Genomic DNA, 23,934 nt, shown 5'->3' with positions numbered 1-23,934 from the left:
CCCTGATGTGGCGCTCCCACTCTCTAATGACTCACCGTTCGTTTCGCTCAGGCAGAGACACTCAGTGCTTCGTTTCTCTGCAGCGATGGCAGAACTGTGAGATGACGACGGTTCTGAATAAGATCTGGCTGCTCAGACATGTCAGTCAGGGTCTGGTTCAGTCCAGTTTCAAATAATGGTCTCACTTCATCTCATAAAAGACCAAAACACAACATATTGAGTGTGAAACAAAGGAGCTGTTCCACCTTACATCAGCTGGAACGGCAGGTTGGTTTGGATCAGAACAATCAAACTTTATTTCTATTACACTTTTCGTGCTTAAAAACAATGCAAAGTGCTTTACATAATAAAACAATATACATCAAAATAGATAAAACACACACACACACATACACCTATAGTCCCCTTTCACCCACCCACAACTACCCTCACCCATGCCCTACTAGCCCCTATAACAGTTAAAAGAAGATGAATGGCCAGGTACATGTGCACCAGATAAGGAAACGATATCCTCAGGGTGCCTCTACACAAAGGGCGACCCCCACCCACCACCACCCAATGATTGCTTCAGAGATTTTACTGCATTAAATTTTCATATCTACTCTTTGTTGTGCTTATATTAATAGCTAACTATCCACAGACATGAAACCATGCGGCGTTGCTCTCTGTGACAGTCGGGATGTTATTCTGACTTCATAAACTGCTTTCATCTCTACCAGCTGCAGTTTAAAGAGAAATCCGTCCAAAGTGAGCAAGTTTTCAGTGATAGAAACCATTTCACACAATCTGATGAGTAAAAATTTAACCTCTGATGCTGCTGCAGTTTATTTGGGTCGTGCTTTATCAGGTCAACCTTCTGGTGTTGAGTTGAACCACGTTTACCTTCAGAACTGCCTTCATAAACCTAAAAATGTGTCAGAGATTCTGCTTCATGTTGACGTGAAGCATCACACAGCTGCTGCACATCATGATGAGAATCTCCCGTTCCACCATGCAATGAGCTGCCTTTTTAACGTTGTGTTGATATCCTTTAGTCTAACAAAAGATGGCTGCAGAGTGTAAAGTGTTGCCTTTTGTTCTCCGTTGAGATGGAGGATCAACCAATAGGAGCCGGATGACAGAAGCTCAGAGACCTGCTGCTGATGGAGGTCTCCCCTGCAGAACACGTTGAGCTACAGAGACCTGGATGTGTTTATTAGCAGCTGCACCCTGAACTACTACATGTTGTCATAATTCATCAGCTGATCCAGCAGGATGGTTACACAGACTCCATCACCTGTAGGAGCCAGCTGCTCAGAGACTAGGTCTTCTGTTATCTGCTGCAAAACGTGGTTGGCTGTCAGATCTTCTCTAGACTTCATGGCCTGATTGAAATAAGATCGGATGATATGATGATATATTTAATCTTGATGGAAGGAAATTTCTATTGTGTCATGAGGTATCTCACAAAACGAAGATATTTCTCTCTGATTTGGCCTGTCGTCCTCACCAAAACACAGATTTATGCATGAAAAACAATTCTTTTAAAAACCTCAGATAAAGTGAAGATGTGTGAATACTCTGTTTGCACGTCTGCATGTGGACATATATAACCGGGGTTTTGGGTTTAAAACATATTAGTCTACAAAAAAAATACCATGACTTCACATGTGCGACCTTTGTTTATGGACATCCTCAAACATGTGTTGGCGTTATCCGTTATCCAGGCACTCTGTGTGTGTTTTTACACTGCCGTCTGTCCCGCTCCACATAGACGACCGAAGGCGAAGGACGAGATTAAGGGCAGTAAATTCCCGCCACCTAACCAGGTCACTTTGCAAGAGGCATGTTTTGAGTTTTGAGGAAGTGACATCGGGGGACTGAATGTTATTCCGATTGGATAGGATTAGGGGTGCCACTGCTATGCTTATGAATGTCCTTAACAACGCATGTAGAGGCCAATTGATGAAGGTCTATATAAGACAGGAAATTGTGTGTGTAAGGTGTGTGTTAGGCCGGAAAAGAAATTCAGTTTTGACCGCTTTGCCGGGAACATGTTGCACACGCAGAATGCTGTTTGTGTATTGACTATGGACATAGTGGAATTTAAAATGTAAAAAAAAAAATCGGCTTTTAAACTGCAAATGCAGCCTCTGGACAATTTATCATCATCATCCACATCAGGTAAAGCGAGTTAGCAAAACTTTCCGGATCGTAACATTTCAGTGGCTTAAAGCTTAGCCCCTTCAACGCAGTTATGCGGATATGTGTGGATGAATTGGTTTTTAAAAAACAACTTTGCGTGGACTCTTTTTTTTTTTTTTTTTTTTTTTTTTTTTTTTTTTTTTTTTTTTTTTGCACTGGCTGGAGCAGATAAGATATTTGGTTTTTACAAAAACTCGACTTCATGTGTCGTTTACGTCGCAGTTAGGTGCTTTACTGCAGTATTTGCCGTCAAGATGCGTTTTACGGCATGCCCGTGCCCACTGCAATACATTAACAAACATGTAGGAAGACGATAGCAGACGTGCTTCACTAAAAGATGACCAGCCAAACCCAAAGCAATGAGCTTGTTCCTAACAGAGGGGAAATTTCTGTCAAATGGAAGCATTTGGATATAAATGGACCAACGTGGAACGGGAAAACAGTTGTAAAATATGCCAGCTCCTAATCCCAATGTCTCCAACATCACCAACTTATTTCATCACCTGCACAAGAACCACAGCAGCATCAAGCGGTGGCCAAAGTCCTCACAATAAACTCCAAACGCTGCAACGGGCTTTTACCCGAACAACAAACTGCCACAGTTGATCATTTTTATATCGTTATTGGGATATAAGATGAGAATTTGGTCATATCGCCCAGCTGATGGAACGTCACCAGACTTAAAAGGATCCGTTTGTGGTTGTTGCAGCAGGGCCTTGGTGTCACTTTCACACCTGTGGAGTTTAACCTCCACTAAACACTGCAGCGCTGACACTCTGAATGAGCGTGCCAGTCATCTGGCTCATCACCACCAACCCCGACATGAACTCCTCCCACCAATCTGCCACCCTACTAACCGGGAAGATAGCGCCTCTAATCTGGCATCATCCTGGCCTGTTGTAACCTCTCCATTCAGAGAGTCAGGAAACAAAGGAGGGGGCGTCAGGATCATCGCAGCTGCTGGCGGACTCAACAAGCCTCCAAAATCTAATCCGGATGATTAACTGGACCCTATCGGTTATGTAAAGTTGCTTTCAGGTGGTGTTTTCTGGCTTGCCGTTGGAACAGATTTCAGCATCTGTCAGCGGACCGTGTGAACCACAGACCTAAATGACCCTGGGATCCCGAACCCTGACCTTTTTATGGCCTTCGAACAACCCCACTGTGACATATTCATCTGAAGCAGTATTTTCTGCCACTCTTCCTCCGAGTCCCGCTCTGAAAGGTTCAGGTCATTCAGCTAATGAGGGCTGCTATTTAAGATGGTGCTTTAAATAGATCCTCAGATCCTTTAATCGGCCACCGAGGCCTCTTCTTGTGTTGTGTGACGGCAGTATGTACGCAGCGAGTCTGTAGCAACCACCTGTTTGGGACGCCCTCCCCCATCCCAGTTGGACTCATCTCCTCTTTTTTGGACCATGTTTTCGTACCTGAGGAGCCCCAACTACATAGTAAGTTGTGTTGGAGCTGTTAGCCATTAGCTTGGTCATGTCCACTGCTACGTTTAGTGACCAAGCTCCAGCGCTCGCTGTGAGGCTGTAATGATGGTGACGGTGTCGTAAAGCTTGGAGAAGGTCGTCAGCAGTTTTACCAACAATGTTCAGCTCTTCAGAACCCGGGAGCCGATCAGATTGATAGATCATATCCTGACATGTGTGTTGTAGGTTTAGTTTAGTTTCTCCTCTTGTTTTAAAGGTAATTATGAGTGCAGAAGGTGTAGAAATCAAGTAATTTTAGCTTAAAGTTGCTATAATAGGTGTTACCAAAGTAAACATAAAGCTGATCTTTAGCTATTTGGACTACAGGGATGGTTTTGGTTGTGAGGGATGAAGTAGAAGCAGATTAACCCATAAAGACCCAACCCATGAAAAAATGATCCAAGTATGTTCAATTCTTTTTAAATATGAGGTCTTTATTTTTCCCTTTGACGAAATGTAAATTTAAAAAGTACCTTTGTTTTAGGGATGTTTACCATTTATTACCATGTGATTTGTCAGTTTTTTATAGTTTGATATTCTGCTTCCTGTTGTCCGTTAAAGGGCAGAAGATAAAAATCTGATTGTGTTCCAGAGGATTTTGAGCAAAGTGATGATATACCGAAATATCTCAGTATGTATGTATCATATCTGTCACGCTGGGTTCTTATGGGTTAAATACGCCAAAAACAAACCATTTTTAATTTGTCTGATTCCCCCCAAAACAACGAAAACCTTCATGGTACCACAGCCTGAAATCTCTTCAGATTAGACTACTGGTATAATACAACGGAAAATGACAGATTCTTTAATGGTATGTTTTGCCTTACAAGTTGGCTTTGCCATGATTTTAACGGGAAAAGGAAGGAATAGCCGCGCTACATTATAAGCAGTTCCAGAGCGAGTAGCTACTTAGTTTCCAACAAGCTTTTTGTGCATAAACTTGGATGTTTTAGGAGGTAAATCTGCCCAATCTGTGTCGTTGGTTTCAGAATTTCATTATCTGTGCACTGGTTAATGAGTAACTGTTCATGTTACAGTTCAGCACCTGTTCAACACCAGTCAGCCTGTTCATGAAGGCTAACTGGTGTTGCATTAAAAAATGTGTGGAAAACGTCTTACAGTGAAATTTCATAGTTTACAAGAGCTGACAATGCATCTTAGTAGATGTGGGGCTGGATTACTGTTTTACTGGACTATGACTGGACCATTACTTGTTTAACAAGACATATTTTTGGTGTTTGATTTGTTTCTGGAGGAGTTGTGTTTGTAACTGGTCTACTGGTAAGCGTTAAGGTATGCGTTAAGGTACGCTGAGGAAAATTGTATTTAAAGAGTCTGAATGACAAAAGGAGCTATTGAGTTATTCATCATGATGATTTGTGATGAAGAATCCTCATCTGAAGTGACCCAGATGGGTCTCTGTGTGAGTTGTATGGTATTGTAGTACTGGTTACCATGGTGATGGTGGTCTGTTCTGTTTCTGTTGGAAACATGGAGCCGTGAGGCTGAGTGCAGAACGTTTCTGTTGACCACCGTCTTCAATGGGAGTTTGACGCTTGTTGTCTGAACGTCAGAAGAAGTCCAGATCTGATCCAGACCGAGGATCCGACCTTCACTTAGCAGCAGTTCGACTCGCTGGTCTGCTGACGAGGATGGTTTCTGTCAGCGAACACGGCTGACATTGTGAGATGTGACAGTGCCTTCAAGTTGCAGACTCTCCTCCTTTACTCCCTGATAGCAGCAGCAGCAGTGATGCGAGCACAACAGCCGTCCTCCCCCGCTTTTCCACAGTGATGGCAGCTGTCGCGTCCGCCTGCTGACACTTCCTGTCCTCTTTCTGGAGAAGCTTGATAAGCCATGAGATGTTTCACACCTCTCTCACATATTCCTCTTTGAGCCTGGACTGATGGGTCGTTCTAGCGCTTTGTGTCAGTGAGAGCCGTAACGTGACGGCGGTTTGTCCCAGACATGGTTAAACACACAGTCAGCGCTGAGATTCCTCTGTTTGGTGCATGAGGAGAACTTTTATGAAGAGTTTCTAATCTTTTGTTTTTTGTCCAGATGCCTCGTCTCATTGTTCTCCTCTGTACCAAGAGTCCTTCTTTTCCGAGCTGTCTCTGCTCCTCATGTGGCTCAGCATCATGACCTCAGATCTGTTGCCACCAGGCCGCCATGCACACGTCAGCAACAATCAGCCTTCAGGCCGCAGATGCTTCCTCCGCACTGCCGCCTAGTTGCCTCGTCTGTATGATGACTTCATGTGGAAGATTTTAGCCAGCAGACATCAATCATGTCTGACAATTTGAAAACATCTCCATCATCCGGGATGTTTTCCATGTTTTCTGCTTCGTTTAGTCACATAAAAAAGGTACAAAGTAAAGGAGATCCTGAAAAAAACAGTTCAAACAAGCTAAATTTTGTTGGGGGGGGGAACAAATGGCAGCTGAGTTCCATAGATGTCCAATCATTTAGAATGGGCGGATTAAAATGATTGGATGGAGATTTTTCTGACGGTGGCTGCTATTGGCGTGAACATAATAACAATTCTCCTAGAAAACACCTCTTACCCAACCTTCATCATTATTCCAGTCAGTCCAGGAATGGGGGGTGATCTGAAAGTGGGTCAAGCTGCCATCTCCCCCATCTTAAAGCCCCATTTAACGTAGAAGACGGATACGCAGACAGACAGACGGTTTTGTCCGCCTCCTGCGTCTGTTACACGTCTTATATAGTGAGTTTTCAATCAATCAATCAAACCAAATCAAAGATACTTTATTCATCCCCGAGGGGAAATTCAAGGTTGAAGCCAGCTCCTCCAAGGTTAGACATACAGACATTTACATTTATGAAAATTTTACAGAACCAAACTGAAGCTTCGGCCCTGCAGCCAGTTATTCCGGCGCTGCCTGATAACAGGAGCTTAGGTATCCGTTGCTCGACTCACAAACCAGAGAAGAAGAAAAGTAACAGGAAGTGCCAGATAAAACAACAGAAGTGGTTTAGAAAAGCAAAAAAACATTGTGGTTTTATTCTTCTGCTGCTTTTTCTGGTCTTTTTAGATGGTTGTAAACAACTTTACAGCAGTAAATTACAGCTCCCAACCGCTCAAAAAGTGACCTCTGAGCTCAGCACTGCCCCCTAGTGGAGGAACTGTCTAAACAACTATGGCAACATAAGATGTATGGAAGTATGAGGGCGGTGTGAAGTACGAGGGTTGATGTGTACCGTCGCTTCTGTACGGGGGGGGGGGGGGGGGGGGGGGGTATGTATCCCATCTGGTCAGGAAACCCTCAGGACTCCTCTGACAAATAGAAGAAAATGGATGGAAGGTGGAACTGAAATGTGAAAAGGTCTCCAGTCTGGACCTGCTGCGTTCCAGCATGGAGCTGCAGCTTTGTTCGGACTCCCCAACATGACAACAATACCGTCCGGGCTGTAGCGCACACCTGAACGTACGCTGTGCAGCAGCTCTGTGTCCTTATTCCACAGCCACACCGCTAACCTTTAACATGAAGGTTGGATCACATGCATTTCTATGTAGAGCTGGACGATATGACGATATGTATCGTTTGGACGATATCGTTTCATAGAAGGCTCTATCGTTTACGCCACGATAAGCTGCTTTACTGAAGTGTTTTTTGTCAAGATGTGCTTTACGGCACGCTGCAATATATAAACAAACATGGAGGAAGAAGGTAGCAGACGTGTTTCAGAACAAGATAATCCTCTAAAACAGCGGTGTCAAACTGCAGTCCTGGAGGGCCGGTATCCTGCAGGTTTTTGTTGTCTCCATGCTCCAACACACACCTGACCAACACTCAAACAGGTTGACAAGAAGCTGCTGGATCCATTGATTTGAATCAGCTGTGTTGGTGGAGGGAAACAACAAAAACCTGCCGGATTCCGGCCCTCCAGGACTGGATTCTGACACCCCTGCTCTAAAAGATGAGCAGCCAGCCCAAACTGATGACTTTGTTCCTAAAAGAGGGAAATTTCTGTCTGGATGCGGTTTGGATATAAAAAGACCAACATGGAACCGACAACAGACTAGCTCACAGTCCCAACAACGGACTCCGACACAACTAACTCATTTCATCACCTGCGCAGGAATCAGGATAAAGAACACAGAATAAAGAATAGAGTCAACGAGTAAAAGCAGCGTCAAGTGGAGTGAAAGCTCATGATAAACTCCAGACCAAACGCTGCAGCAGGTATTTATTTACCTGTGGAACGTCATACGGCCATAGTTCCCCCAGATGGAAGGAGATCTCTGCTGCTGTTGCCTAGCAACATCTGATACATAACTGATGACTGACACAACATTATACAGTTTTATATCATTATAGGGATATAAAATGAGTGATATTGGGATATGAGATGTTGGTCATATCACCCAGACATACAGTTGTGCTCATATTTATTCATCCCCTTTCATTAAAGAAGGAAAAAAAACAGCTGCCTGCAAAATAAGCTGAAATTGACTAAAGTAATAATAAATAAACATTTTATAAAAATCATCACATTATTTTCTAATTCTGGTTCAATAGAAATATTTTTTTTAAAAAAATCAAACAAATAAGATAATTTATTACATATTACCTCACTCATAAAGTAATATTTAGTTGAAGAATCCTTTAATGTTTCCGCTCCAGTCAGGTGTTTTCTGTTCCTCTCAGTCAGACTTCTGCACCTGTTGACAGGTATTTTGTCCCACTGTTCAACAGAAAAGTGCTCTAATTTGTCCAGGACACATTTGGTTTTTTTTTTTTTTTTTTCTTTCTTCAACTCAATTAAATGAAAAAACAGTGTCTTATATTACTAATATAATATAATATTACTAATATTTTTGCTAATTTTTGTTTATTGTTCCTTTTTTAAGTCTCCAGTTATTTGAGTGATTGTTGTAAATTCAGCCTTTTCTTCAATGAAAGGGGATGAAGACATATGAATACAACTGTATTTCTATGTGTGTTTTCGTGATGAGGGTGTGTGCATGAAGCACTGTAAAACATGAGCTGTATCATTGTTTAAGCTGCAGGATTGAAATCATGTGGAAAAAGTAGCCTGGAAATGACCGTTCATGTCTTTCTGGAATTCAAATCAACTCATTTTTCCATCTTTGCTGCTACATGTGACCATGTGATTAAAACCAGTAATGACCATAAACTAGTTTTCTGTCCCGTAAAAATCATATCTTTGGGTGAAACGTACAGCCGCGCTCTGCCTGGCCAGCCACTCAGCGCCCAGAGAGCTGAGCCCGTGTAATTAGCTCGGACCAATCACGCTGAAGGTATTAAAGCAGGATTAGTCATTAACTGGAGGCTTAGCTGTCAGCCACAGTGGAACGCTGCTAATCCTCCGCTTCCTCCCGCTGCCTTCTGCAAGCAGAACGTCAAGAGAAAACATAAAAATCTGTTCTTGAAATGCAGCAGCTGCTGGTGGTGACCAGTGTGACGTCTGGCTGATGTTCTGCTCGCACACGCAAAGGCCAGCGCCGCCGTCCGACTGGACGATCACGAGCTTTTCACAGTGAAACCTGTCGAGTGGCGTCATTATAAAACAGGTTTTTACCTGATGGGAGAGTTTACGACCGCGAGCAGCGCCGAGCCGGTCATAAAGACCAGTTTGGGCCGCGCCGGTTCCAGTGAGGAAATTTTCCTGCGGTGCCTCATCAATATTGTTCCCCTCAGACGTCTCTGCAGCGAAACGGAACAAATGGCTGCTGTGGGAGTGCTGGCAGCCCGTCCGTCTCCTGCTGCCAGAACTCATTCATCAGGCCTCTTCCTGTTCTCAGGAGAGCTTCTGCAGTCCATCAGACCCCAGTGTGCTGCTGGTCTGGAGGCACGGATCCAGGTTCTGGAGAACGGGAGGAGAGCGGTACCCAGACCGGAGTCAAACATGTGTCCCGCCACGTCTGTCCAAGGAAAGTGTGTGTGTGTGTGTGTGTGTGTGTGTGTGTGTGTGTGTGTGTGTGTTCAGGCTGGACTGATCAGGTGATGATGCTGAGGAGAAAAGCTGCTGCACAAATCACATCGTCGTCCTGACAGGATCCTGTCTGTCACACATCAGCTGGATGCTGACCGGCTGATGGCTCTCACACACACACACACACACACACACACACACACACAACACACACACACACACACACACACACACACACTCTTTCTGAAACTGAAACTTCACAGGCTTTAATGCTGGAAATTCATGTTGTCCAGCAGCATTTTTCACAGAAACATATTGAGCAGTTTGTCCAGACGCCTTCAGTCTTTCTCTGGAGAGACAACTCTGTCCCCTCCTGTATACTGGAAACCACTCCAGTTTCTCCAGTTTCTCCCACCTGTACTGTCATGTTTCACCTCCAGACACTAGCTCCATCCCTGACAGTAGAATACAGAACAAACTGCAGAAAAATAACAAAATAAATACCATAAGAAAAAATTTGGAATAAAATATGTTCATATATTAAATAGATTTATAATGAATAAATAAAACATAAATAAAAACAATAATCAAACAATAAGAATATAATTATTTAAATAATTGTAAATAACTAAACTGAAGAACAAATAAAAAGAAACATTTTATTATGAATTTGTAAAAAAAAAAAAAAAACGTGTTTAAACTTTGAGTAGTTTGGCTGTTTTAAATACTTTTTGTTTTGCTTTTATATCCATCATAAACAACAAAACAAACGCCATGTTTGTTTTTTCTTAAGATTCTCTCGTATGATCTGATGAATATTTTCTCCATATGAAGCGGCTTTTTATCCTTTTGGATCTAAACAAATACTTAATAAAAACCTTTTAATTTTGCTACTGTTTGGAATAAAAGTAGAATTTAATTAATAAAACCCACAAACACTTTGTTCTATTTCATAAAATGACAATTAAAAAAACTTAAAATAAAAATGAATATATATACATATTTGTTTATATTAGAGCTGGATTTTAATCTCAACTACGATCTGAGTTTTCAATGATGATAAAAATAAAAGGGTGTGATTATTTTTCTCTCTGCAGTTTCCTCTCCTGCTGTCTTCAGCTGCTAATCGAGCGTCTCTGGCGTTGCAGCTCTGTGCTGTAAACTCCTCCCACAGCCGCTTTGCTTTCATTCAGACACTGTTGCCAACTTGGAGACTTTCTCACTAAATCTGGAGACTTTTTTAGCGACAAATCTAGCAACTTTTACTGGAGTTATTAGAGACTTTTCTGGTGTTTTGGCGACTGACTTGAAGGCACATATTGTTCTGCAGTTACTGTAAGGAAGGAGCAGCGGGAGCCTCTCCCGTCCTAAAGCACTCCCAGGCGGCCAGTCTCAGTCGGCTCCGGCTGCAGGTCAATGTAGAATTACTGCAGTAGGTTGTGGAAGTTCACCTAAACATAGTTTATACCGTTGTCAGTGACAACTGGCTGCATTATTTTCCTATACATAGTTCAGCGAGTTAAATACTGTAATATCCCTCCGTTATATCATAGCGTTAACCAGCTGGTTCAGATCAGCTGTCTTTTAACAGGTGAATGAGAGAAACGCGCTGCAGCCTGACAGCGGTTGTTTGGTATAAAACGTACATCGAGGCCAACGTAAAATAGTTCCTATATAAGCAGTAAAAGCGGATTAAACAATTCGGAACCGTACATTAGACTGTTATAATGCACGACACGGAGTCTAGAACACCACGACGCGCAGCGTTGTTTATAAATACTGGATAATTGTGTTAAATAATCGAGATGTCAATTTCAGTCAAAATAATTGGGATTATAATCTTTGTCATAATCGAGCAGCGTGTCGCGTCCGACACACTTGGAGAGTTTCGGATCCTGACCTTGTGATGCAGCTGACCAGGTGACCTAGTTTTGTCTCAGTGCTGTGAAAACGTCACATGACCCGATCGGAATAACGCCGCCTCCCACACATGACCAAGCTTTGCTTAAATATCATGTTATTTTTAACATGATTAACATTTTCATGCTGCTAATCATGCAGAGAAACTACTGCTGATGAGAAGGATGCTAACACCGTCCAGCACTGTCAGGTCCACACATCGGAGATTTCATCTTAGATTTGACTCGCGTGTGTGAACTTCGGCTTTAAAAGAAGCAGCGGGACACGTTTGTGTTTCTTCCCATACAGAATCTAACTCTGATTTACTGGCTGGGAATTAACCACCGACATGCTGCGCCTCAGTGGAAATGTTTGATTGTCTTTATCCGCCGGTAGTCTCTGCATCCGCGTGAGGCTTCCCCGACCTCCCATCCACCCTCTACCTCATTAACATTTGAAGAGGCAGCGTGAGATGCAGTAAAAACCTCCTTCTGCTCCTCACAAAGGAGGCAGAGAAGATTTCAGAACAAGTTTGTAAAAGTGGTAGAAAAGACGTCAGTTTGACACAAAAGCTCCAGATGAGCTGAGTTTGTCCACAGTGAAGTGGTTTAGCAGCAGCAGCAGGGGTGTTATCAGCTTCCAGTGCTGCATCCGGACCCGGATGTGTTTCTGCAGACATTACCTGACCTGTAAGCTCAGAACCAGAAGGTCAGCTGCTTCACAACTCTGCCTGGCGAGTCTCTGATCCGTGAAATGAAAGTAGCTTGTCATCACCGCGAGGGCTGAAAACTCGCTGAGTCAGCGCCATCTCAGACCCGTTTCTGCTTCTGCACCTGTGTTGCTGGAATTCCACAAAGATTCCTCTCCTCCTGGAGGGTTTTCCAGCTTTTCCCGTCCTGTGCGCATGTTCCTGCTGCAGGTCAGGGAGGGGTTGGCTTGTGAAAGGCCACAAATGTGATGAGGGGGGAGCCGGCGAATGTGGTCTGACTGATGCGCGGTGATGTGGAAATGTAGGTTAATCTGGTCATACGGATGCTAACACCATCACCACCGCTGTGCCTCCTGGAAGGAGGACTCGGCAGGGCGTTGGCTGAGGGGGAGGAAGACAAAGCTGCGCTCTGAGGAGGAAAACGGAGTGTTTTCTGTGTGTGAGAAGAGAAAGGTGGACAGAAGCCGGAGATGGAGGCGGTGTGGGGGCGGCGGGGGAAGATGAGAGGGATGAAAACAAAAGAACCAAGAATTGATGTGGTCCTCCTCCACCCCCCACCCCTCTCCCCACCTCTAACCCCTGCAGCTTTGCTTCAAACGCTCGTCTGCGGGAGCACCCGATTGGCTAGCCGTCTCCATGGTGACAGACGAAACTTCCTCAGTCACCATGCTGCCTGAGCTCACTATTTCACCCTGCCTTGATCTAATTCAATTACACAATCACATTATGCAACACGGGGATTCACACACACACAAGTCTGCGTGTGTGTGTTAGATGAGAGCTTTCAATCGAATTAACTTGCTGTGACATCATTATGATTTGTGCTGCATTCGTGAGTGTGTGCAGCGACCGATTCTCCGCGGTGTTGGATGTGTGTGAAGGTCTGATGATGCCACCGCTCCAGTCCGGCGGTGCGGGACGTTTCGCCGCATCTTCTCCCTCTCCGATCACTTTGATGACCGGCTGCCAAGTTCATGACCTTTTTATTAAGATGTGTAAAAATAAACGTGCGGAGACCGTTAAGATGCTCTATGTGGGGGAGGAGGCATTGATCTCATCTCATGCCAACGCTTCGGGGTGAGATCTATAAAATCTATTCTATAGTCATATAGCAGGCGCTTTTATCCTAAGCGACTTCAATATATAACCCGATAAGCACATCGGGGGCAACTTAGGGTTCAGTGTCTTCCCCAGGGACACTTCGGTACACAGTCAGGGGAAGCCTGGAATTGATCCCTCAACTTTCAAGTTGAAAGACGACTGCTCTTCTTCCTGAACTACAGCCGCCGTAGTCTGACCACCTGTGGATGGCGTCGTCGGATGGAAGAGCATGTTGATGATGACGTGTTCTGCCTGGCAGCAGCGCTTCTGGAGACGGAGCTCTTGTTAGCGCGCTGAACACACAGCAGCAATGGAGAAGCTGCAGGGTGGGTTGCCATGTGCCACAGAATGAAGAAGCCCCCCCCCCTCCTCATACTACTCATGGCCACAGAGACCCACCCAGAGATCCACCCACCTCCAGCTCGCAAGGCGATGGTGGCATCTAGTGGAGGCGGTGTGGAACTGTGGGGTCCCACACCTCCTGCCCTCCCACTGACCTGCACGTCTTTGCTCTCACAGTTATCGATGGGTTCATTTACAGTGCAGTGGCTCAGTGGGACGCCAGTTTGGTCGGCATGGAGGGAGTCGCAGTGAACTACGACCTCCTCATTAACCAACTGATTCTCATCAGGTCATCTGTTTTTCTCTTGTTCTTCAGGTCATCTGTTTTTCTCTTGTCTGCATTCTCCAGCAGTTGTCAGAGTTAATGACACATTTCCCCGCCGCCCCCCCCCCCCCCCCCCCCCCCCCCCCCCCGCCGCCTGCAGAATGATGTGTAATGCGGCTTGGTGAGGAGGCTGTACTGTAACCAGCCTGTAGTGTGAAAGTCGTTTATCACGGCGCTGCAGACGCGCTGCTGCTGCTGCTGTGGAAGCCACTCTGCATTCAGCAGCACATCTCTGCCCGTCTCATCATCCTCCCTTCTCCATCTCTTCGTAGCTCTCTACACCCAGCATTCCCAGTGCTCCTCACATCCTTTCATTCCTTAATTACCCATCGGTGGTCCCAGGTCTGCTACATCTCTTTGTCTGCAGCAGTGCATGGATGGTCACGCTGCAATGAAGCACTTATCGCACATGTGAATGTCTCCTCATGTCACATGTTGTATTTTTTTTTACCATTTTTTTAATCTTTTATCATATTCAGTTCAGTTCAGCTTTAGTCATTCAGCACCAGTTCACAACAAAGTCACCCCCACGGTACTTTTACAGACACTTCCAGGTAAATCTTTCACATTTTAGTCCCATTGTAATCCAGTTAAAACAAGTCCACGTATAAACTAATACATAAAAATGTCCCAGTAAGGAAGCAACCAATCCCTTCCACATCCTGGACAAGCATCAGACAGCGGGAACCAGTGAAGAGGAAAATGTCCTCGAACAAGAAAGGAAACCTCCATCAGAACCAGGAATGGGATGGAGACGACAGAAGAGAGGGTCAAACGTAACTGTGAGGCAGGGATACCTGCAAAGAAAAAGACAAACACAAGTCAAAAAAACCCGGCATTTATTTCTACATGGAGAGAAGAGGACCCGGGTGCATCATGGACCATCGCCCAGCTGATGATCCGGATCACCAAGCCAGACGTAACTGTAAGATTTATCAAGAAGGAACGTTTGAAGCCATAGGATTTCTGCCTCCCAAACCCAAACCAGTCTCTGGTTCATCAGAGAGGGTCCTGATATCTGTCACCAGTTCTGCTTTTAGAACCCTTTAGGACAGGGGTGTCAAACTCCAGTCCTAAAGGGCCAGTATCCAGCAGGTTTTTGTTGTTTCCTTCCACCAACACAGCTGATTCAAATCAAATGGATCCAGCAGCTTCTTGTCAACATATTTATGGATTTCGGTCAGGTGTGTGGGAGCATGGAGACAACAAAAACCTGCAGGATACCGGCCCTCGAGGACTCGAGTTTGACACCCCTGCTTTAGGAACCACAAGTAGACCTGCAGTCCTACCATTAAGTGCCCTGTTGGTAAAATCTGGGACTATGACATCTCAAAGATCCAGTGAAGTCTGGTCTCTAAGAGTTTTATATGTGAGGAGAAGAATTTAAAATCCTGTTCTGGATTATACTGGAAGCCAAAGAAGAGAAGATAAAACTGGAGAAATGTGATCTCTGCTCATAATTCTCAGCAAAACCTTTTGGCGTAACGTTCTGGAGGATTTTCAGAGGACGTCTTGGGAAAGTCCAGTAAAGAGTTACAGTCATCTAGTATGGTAGGACTGCGATGGACTGGCAAGCCGTCCAGGGTGTACCCTGCCTTTGCCCAAAAAGATAGCTGGGATAGGCTCCAGCTTCCCCACAATCCTGAATTGGATTAAGCGGTTTGGAAAATGAATGAATGAATGGTATGGCAGGAACTAATCCCAGGAATAGTTTTTCTGCATCACTCTCAGACGGATGTTCCTTGTTTTAGTAATAATAAAAGGATGAAAGAACATGGTTGTAGTTCTTTAACAGGACAGATCCTGTTAAAAAACAAACTCTAAAGTTGCTCGTGGTAGGACTGGGAGCCATGGTAATACCATTCAAAGTCATTTTATCACTATACGGTCCTCTGATTCTTAGGTCCAATGATAAAAACCTCAGTCTGCATGAATTTAGGAGCAAATTCATCCAGCTCTCTATGGCTTTGTCCGAATGTGGACCCTACATAGTCCCCTGTGTGGTGCTCATGCCGTTTTCTAGGGGTGTCCGAATGTCCAGAAAGAAAAATGTTGTGCAGTCAAAATTACCCACAATGCATATTGAAAAGCAGGGAGCATCAATGGTCACTACACGGGTCAAAATAGACCACAATGCATTGCAGGCAGGAACTTAAAGTGGTGGAAGTGACACAAACTTCAAAGCAGGTTAAGAAAAAAAAAACTATAAATCAGTCCATTTCATATTCCTATTTGTTGAATAAATATGCAACAAAGAGAGTAAAATACAATATGAGAGAAAATTTTCTTTTCATGAGTTGGGATTGGAATTGGAACAACGCGTGTTGGTTGCTGTGGTGACAGTCTGGAGTCATGTGATCTGCGATGAGGAGAAAATATCCAGCTTCATGTCCGAATCGTCAACAAAATGAAAGCAGGATGTAGTGTGCTGTATTGTGTAGCCCTGTGCAGTAAATGTGTGGTTGGGGAATAGGGTGTCTGTAAGACATCGTCATAATCTGACTGACTGGTTTCATTTGGTTTTCATGGTGAAGTTTATCAGTGCAGATATGTTGTTATTCCATGCTATCTCATCACATAGCCTAAAGAAAGCAGGTACAACATGAAAAGTACTGGCCCGAGTACAGAACCCTGAGAAATTCCATTTACATGAATTAACTAGAATCATCAGAAAATTATTACATAAACCAGTTTAATGTCATTCCTTTAATCCCAACACCTTCTAGCATCTGTAACAGAATATTGTGGTCAATGGTACCAAATGCAGCTCTGAGATCTAACAAGTACAGATAAGAGTCAGTCCTCTGAGGCCACAGGATGCTAACTTCACCAGAGCTGTTTCTGTGTTATTATGACCTAAATAATCTTTTGGAGCATTTTAAAAAAGAGGGAAGGTTGGGTTTAGCTTACTGCTTTACAGCAACAGTTAAAGGCTGTCAACACAGAGAAGCTGATCAAAACCCATGTGGAGACAGCTTCCTCACAAAGATCACATTTTCTCTAACTGTATGGATAAGGACATGTTCACATCAGTCCTTTTGATTCGAATCTGAGTCTGCTTTGGAAAGTCCGCTTCATTTGTGGACTCGGTTCGCCTACAGACGCAGGTCTCTGCCCGTTTCAAGCAGATCAAATAGAGGAAGCGGATTACAAAAAAAGTCACTTTCTGCATGTGGCGTAGCATTGCATTGTGAGCAAATACATAGCGATAGCATTGAGTCCGCTGCCTCGTCTGTTGTCCATACTGCGTCCATTGTTGCAGTGTATTTCTGCAGTTTACTTGCATAAGACACAATAAAAACCCCAAAACCGCGATCTTTTTCTTCTTGTTTCGTTCTTTCATCTTGTCCTCTTTTGCTAAATACCAGTGCAGCGCCACCTTTGGTGGGAATGGAGATATATTATTCTAATGGTTTGTCTCGTTTGACCAAAGTGCAGCATGAACACAATCTTGGTCCACATGGATACACCCCCCTACGGATGAACCGAGTCCCCAATCAGACCCAGTCTAGTGGACTATCCTGATGTGAATGAACCCTAAGACTCAAAGGGTGCATTTGCACCAAGACAGTCCGCTAAAGTGGTTCAGTTTGAGACTCTGTCCCATTTGAGGGGTACATCTTCCGGACTAAGACTGTATTCATGCTGAAATATGCAAACAAATCTGCTTCATCGATTCAAAACAAAATTTTCTTGCAAATTCACAAAACACCAAATGAAGCAGACTTTTCAAAGGACTTGCCAAGGGGCGAGGATTGAAATGATAAAGGCTGGTATGAATGCACCCTTCAAAGGAACCCGTTTCAGCAGACATCTGCATGCAAATGAGAAGAACATGGTGTGTTGCTATGTCTTCACAACTGCCAAATATCTCCTAATAATCAGAATTACTGACAGTAAAAAGCCAGTAACTACCGACCGCATCGCTCGTCGGGTCAGCAGAGCGTCTGAGCATCTGTAATGGTGTTACTGGAGTTAACATTGCGCTGAAAGATCTGCAGGATGTTACCAAACATGTTGCAACATTTCAGGAAATGTTGAAGTTTTATTAAGTTTCTTTACATCAGAGATAAGCATGTGTTAAATCTTGTCTTCCTCTTTTATCAAAGTCTTTCACTGAAAGAGTCTTTGATTGGTTTAGCTGCAGCGATGTTCGGATTTCTGTCCTGGACACCCAGTCTGTGGTCCGTCTCGGAGCAGACCGGCCCACCCGTCCGCCTCCGTTTGAGTCAGACAGAAACTCTGGACGGTCGGCATGTTTTCAGACGGTTTCCTGTGCTTTCCTGAGTATGTGAGGTAGACGGATCCTGTTCCCCTTTATGTCTGTTTCATCAGGGCTCGAGTTTCCTCCCACCTTCAGCCAGAGCTACCGAAGCTAAAGCACGGAGAGAAAACACAAGTGTGTGAGTGTGGGTGGAGTGTGTGTGTGCTGGGGAAATTGAAACCTCAGCGGGTGTCCGGTTTCTTTTAATGGCTGCCGATCATCGCCATGCGTCGTGCTTTCAGTGTGTTCAGAGGCTACAGGAGAGCCGGGGAGGATGATGATGAGGTGTTTGTGTGCAGCACAGGATACAAGGTGAGATGGCTCTGAGTGTGTGTGTGTGTGTGGACTCTGCTGGCTTTAAAGCGCTCCGGTCGGTCTGCATGAGGCTCATACAGACCAGAGCGTCTGCTTTGCCAGGACAGATGGATTTCATGTCCCGTCAGAATTAGTCGTCTGTCCTGGTTCCATCTGCTCGGCATCCGCTACCTTTTCTTCCCTACAGTGTTAAATTAGCTTCCAGGTAGCATTTATAGCATCCTGTCTGCCAGAGAAACACTGATGAAGTTCAGACAAACATGTAGAAAAGTTCCTGAGTGGGGCTGCGTGCGTCCCGCTGGGTCAAGATGCTTCTTTTCTTCATCGTCCTCCAGGTTTCTATCACAAAGCACCTGCTGGCCGGATGCAAACGTTTCTATTTCAGCAGAGCATTTTACAAAATGCCACATCGACTCTGTGTTTTAACATCAGCTGTTTATCTCATGTTTATCAGGCATCAGTGTGGTGAAATAATATGTATTTTAACTGCGTGAGATGCTTCAAATGAGAGATTTTCTCTGTCTTTTGAATAAAAACCAGCAGAAACATGCAGAGCAGCTCTGTTCATAGCAGCTGTTTTTCAGGAGGAGCAGGGATCCACTCTCTCCTTGTGCTACAGCTTCATGCTGCCAAGAATTTCCACTCAGTACGTCTTTACTGCATGAACCAGAGAGCTCTCACTAGCCCACACCACCCTGAGGGAAACAACCCCCACTACCTTTTCCAGGTTGCACTCTTTCCTCCTGCTTTGGCTCTTCGTGTAGTTTTGCATCAGTGCTGGTAAAAGGTGATTCTTTGTACGATGATGATGATGAAGCTTCCACCTTTGTTGTTATTACTGTGATTTTCACAAACTTCCTCGTGTTTGTTCTTTTAGCAGCTACAACTTTCGGTTTTCCTTCTGATGGCTCTGGAGCAGACCGGTCTGTGTTGCTTCTGGTGGCTCTCTACATATATATATCTATCTATATATGCATATATATATATATATATATATATATATATATATATATATATATATATATATATAAATACACCCAGTGCTTTAAGTGGAACAAAATAAGTGGTGGTACTCCCTTAATGACTTACTGTCAGTTTGTCGTGCAAATATGGGACAAAAACATGGCTGATACTTAAATGTAGATCTATAAATTGAGCTGTAGATTAATAGTTTTATAGCACAGAAATGACAAAACACAAACACAGCAAGTTCTAAATCAAATCCACATTTGCCAAATTCAAAGTGCCATGGAGGCACTTTTATGGACTTCAAGCCTCATTGCTGGACATTAGAAATAACACTGAAAAGCAAATACATAAACTTAAAGTTCATTAAAGAGGTGCTATGATGGTATTTGGAGTTTTCTGAGCTTTCTACAGTGTTACAGTGTTGAATCCTCATCAGATATGTGAACAACACTGTTTTTTATCACCTAAACGCATGTTTGAGTTTCAGTTCCAGCACTCTAGCTCTCTGTTTGGTTTCCATGGCGACGAAAAACGCGTCGTTTTAGAGAGTTTTTTCTACTTGGAAATCCTTGTGACGTCCCGGGGGATAAGGTTCAGTGATTGGTTACCTTCTACTGGTTAACAAGGGCATGTACAAATACATCAGGCGGGTGGAAAACGTGGGATAAAGTTATTTCCAACGATGGCTGGTGAGTTTACCAAAGAGAGACATCCTGCTGCATTCGTTGCTGTGGGTTGCTGTTTTCCACTTCGTTTTCAGGCTCTGATTCAGGTTCCAACATATAGGGCTGTATGCTATGTGTTGACATTATATTTAGTTTTTTTTTTTTTTTATTGAGTTCATATTAGCCTAATCCTTCTGTTTATGAGATGTTACAATGACGGAGAAAGCAGTTGCGGTGCGCGCTCCCGATGTAGTGCAGTGGCGTGAAGCGGGAGACATCCTTTTTTCACATTGTCATCATGAAAATGCTGACTATAATTACAATGTTGCTAAGAATGTCAATTTTAACACAGAAATGATGATGAATCTACTTTCTGTCAAACTTTCCACCAATCAGAGCTTAAATTGACGGTAACGACCAATCAGGAGCAGCCAAAGATCAGCAACTGACCTAAATATAAGAGAATGAATGCTCCTCTATGGCTAGGATAATGTTAAGATGACATGTTTGATGCACAGTGGTGCCAAAACGTGTTGAGTTGGAGTGGTTTGGTGAGGATAGCAGGTAAATAGCAGCATAAATAACTGTAAATATGGAAAATGTGTAAATATGTAAATAGTTTCTGTTTCAATGTCAGTATTTTTCTTCTGAAAGGCAAGACTTGAGGGTGATGTGCAGATGAGAAAGAGTTTCTATGTAATGCTTTGTTTGGCTTTTATGCTGCTGTATCTGTTAATACATTCATTTTCCATCCTTTTAGCCTCATATTGTGACATCGCGTCGCTGCTGAGGCAGCAGCTGAACTGGCGGCAGCTGAACTGGCAGCAGGAAGCCGCTAGAAATGTTTGCTCCTCTCTGGCATGTGTGCAGGATATTAGCTAATAATCTCTATGAAAAATATTCCTGTTATTCCCATCAGGAAGTCCCATCTGCATCCTGAAAGGGTTCAGATTTTTTGATCTCTGTTCTGCACATTCCTCACCTGTAACAACTGGAGGCTGCTGGGTTTGGCGTCGGCACAGCCTCCCTTACATCACTCCTCTTTATAGAGCCACGAGGATGCCATGAGCCTCACAGATCACTCACAGCGCCAATACAGTGTCAAAACGCTAAATGCTCTGAGCCGTTGCCATGGAAACGTAGCTTTCTGCGTCCTTTCAGGAGACCGCCGGCAGCTGCCAAGTTTTAAAAGTAAACTGTTGTCATGTCTCCGCAGGTTAAGTTCATGTTTTTACTTGTTTGTTTGTGTATTAATGTTCAGTTTATTCCCAACCAGCCTCTCAGCGTTCACTGTGAAGTGTTGCCAACGCTTCTTCACTGGTTTATGTCTTATTTCCTCTTCTACTTCCTCTTGCCTTCTCTGTACGACATGCAAGCGACCCGGTGTTTAACCAGCATTCATGTTGCACAACTTTAAGCAACATTTACAGCAGCGTGGTTGCCATGGAGATGCTTTTACTGTTTAGTGCAGGGCTCTTCAACGCTGGTCCTCTACTTGCATCCTGCTACAACGCAGTGGCTCTCAGGCACAGGATGCCAGTTGCAAGATCATTTCAGAGGATAATCAGACACTTTCTGCATTCATCAGATAAATTAGGCATTTTTACCAGAACTGTTGAAAGCATTAAAGCAGAGATAAATCCGTGAAATTAGCTCTTTAATGTTAAGTACATCAACACATTAAGTTATTACTTATATTAAAAGTCTGAATTTGACAATTATTTTGAAAGACAAGCTGTTTTTGGGCTGCAGGTGTATTGTCACAATGGTGAACCAAATCCATTAAAAATCACTTTATCCTCTTTATTGATGTAGATTCTGACTGTTTTCCAGCCTAACATGTAGAAGACCCAAAATGACCCATCTGATATTCCACACAACTAATCACTCAGTTCCCACGTGTGGGTGATGTCGCAAACACCAACGTTTGTCATCTTGGAGGGTCGTAGCTCAGAAAGTTTGAGAGCCACTGCTCCAACATACCTGATTTAAATGAAGTGGATCCAACATCTTGTTGAGTTCTGCACAGTGACCCATTAATGTGAGTCCGATGTATTACCTAGAACCTTCAGGCCATTGGAAACTGGAGCTAAATAGCTTTAGTTATATAAAACAAGAGAAATGTTGGGGTATCATGTCATGGAGAACTGAAGCAGGGTGTGGGTGTAGTTTCAGTCATCCAGGTCAGGTAACCCCAAAACAAAGGTGTCTAAAGTCTTGAAGTCTCAGGCTTATAAACTGTTGACCCACCAAACCGTCCTGCTGGTTGGTTGCTGGGATCGTGGCCATCTACGAGTTGCTTACCTGCCTGAGCAACACCTGATGTGTTTTAGTTAAAAGACTGAAGGTGTGAATGATTTTTAAACTGGTTGGGAAGGAGAGTCGAGGCTGCATTGTGGGTGTCAGACAGATTAAACCTGACGCTACGTCATCCTGATGGCACAGAGGTAAGACTACGGCCAGTTTGTGTTCCAGTGGATGTTAAGGGCAGGTGCTGGTCTGTGTATGAGCTGGTTTCCAGTACTCCTCAGGGTTCAGACTTTCATTTTGATTAATATGGAAGAGAGGAACACGTACTTTAAAGATCAGGAAGTTGCATAGTGCAGCTTTTATTTCTGGAGGATCAGACTCGGAGTATTTAGTAGAGTTTTTGGGACTTTAATGTTTCGTAGAGTCCTTTTATCTGCCAGATGAGTCAGGCGGCTGGAGCAAGTCGGGTTCAGACGAGTTAGATTTGGACTGATATAGTTTTAAAGTGTCTGCAGACCACATGTGGCAGCTGATGTGATTTAGAGGCTTCATCCTGTCCTGCAGACCGTCTGACTCATACTGCTGTTGTGACAGAAAGTGAACGTCAACGTTTTCCAGCTCTGTAATGGAGGATGTGATGGCTGCCGATCTAACCATTGCATACTTGTGTGATGCTTTTTGTGGTTCCCGTTGTCTGTGGAATTCCTGGAATATCACAGAATCCTTAGAAGGAATTCAAGACACTGAAAGCCCCTCAGCACTCATAGCTGGAATATTGGGGTTGAAAAAACAGAAAAATCCAGGCATTCCTCATCTGACAGTCTTGTTGTTCTCTTCCTCCTCCAGACTACATCGCCCACTGGTCAGGGTCGGTCCGACTCACCTGTCTACACCAACCTGCAGGAGCTGAAGATATCTCAGTCCAGCCTGCCGCCCGTCCCCTCAGGCTCCCCGCTGCACATTCTGGGCGACTGGGAAACCCATAAAGACCTGACTGGGAGACATTTCTACTATAATCGAGCCACTGGGGAGCGGACATGGAAGCCCCCCCGCACCAGAGACACCCTCAGCAGCACCAGTAGTGTCCGAGGAGACAGCCAAGGCACAGCAGAGAGTGAGGTAAGGACTAACTGGATGTAACTTGGAATGCTTCAGTGTATATTCCTCAGTATAAAAACCTCATCAGGGTTTAGGATGAGTGACAGGTTGAAGCTGAGGTATGATCAGGCGGGGGTGCACCTCAGACTGCTTTTAAAATGCTGCTGGAGGGTCTTTGATGTGGGGAAGTTATGGTTTCTTGTCACCTGTTTTGTCCTGCTGAACCTTCCACCGCCCTCATGTGGTGGACTCTGGTATTGCAGTCTGCTGTAAGGCAGAAGACTGGACACACCCTGGAGAGCTCACCAGTCCACAATGAGGCTGATTTATTCTTGTAAAATCTCACAGAAACAGAGTTTGCTTTTCTCTTTGTCTGTGTTAAAAAACAAAACCTTAATAAATAAGGCAGA

The 23,934-nt window shown here is 44.0% G+C and overlaps 1 protein-coding gene across 7 annotated transcripts in view; it reads left to right on the top strand.

The window, feature by feature from the left end:
- arhgap12b (Rho GTPase activating protein 12b) overlaps positions 1-23,934 on the top strand; it is a 72,349-nt gene that overhangs the window by 26,992 nt on the left and 21,423 nt on the right. For all 7 annotated transcript variants that reach the window (XM_079260263.1, XM_079260260.1, XM_079260262.1 and 4 more), the window contains exon 3: positions 23,273-23,545. In XM_079260263.1, the coding sequence (XP_079116389.1) occupies positions 23,273-23,545 (273 nt within the window). The remainder of the gene's footprint in view (positions 1-23,272; positions 23,546-23,934) is intronic.

This window comes from Telmatherina bonti (assembly GCF_933228915.1).
Source record: "Telmatherina bonti genome assembly, chromosome: 20".
Taxonomy (NCBI): Eukaryota; Metazoa; Chordata; class Actinopteri; order Atheriniformes; family Telmatherinidae; genus Telmatherina; species Telmatherina bonti.
The sequence above is the reverse complement of the archived record's forward strand: the minus strand, read 5'-3'. Positions and strand labels throughout refer to the sequence as shown.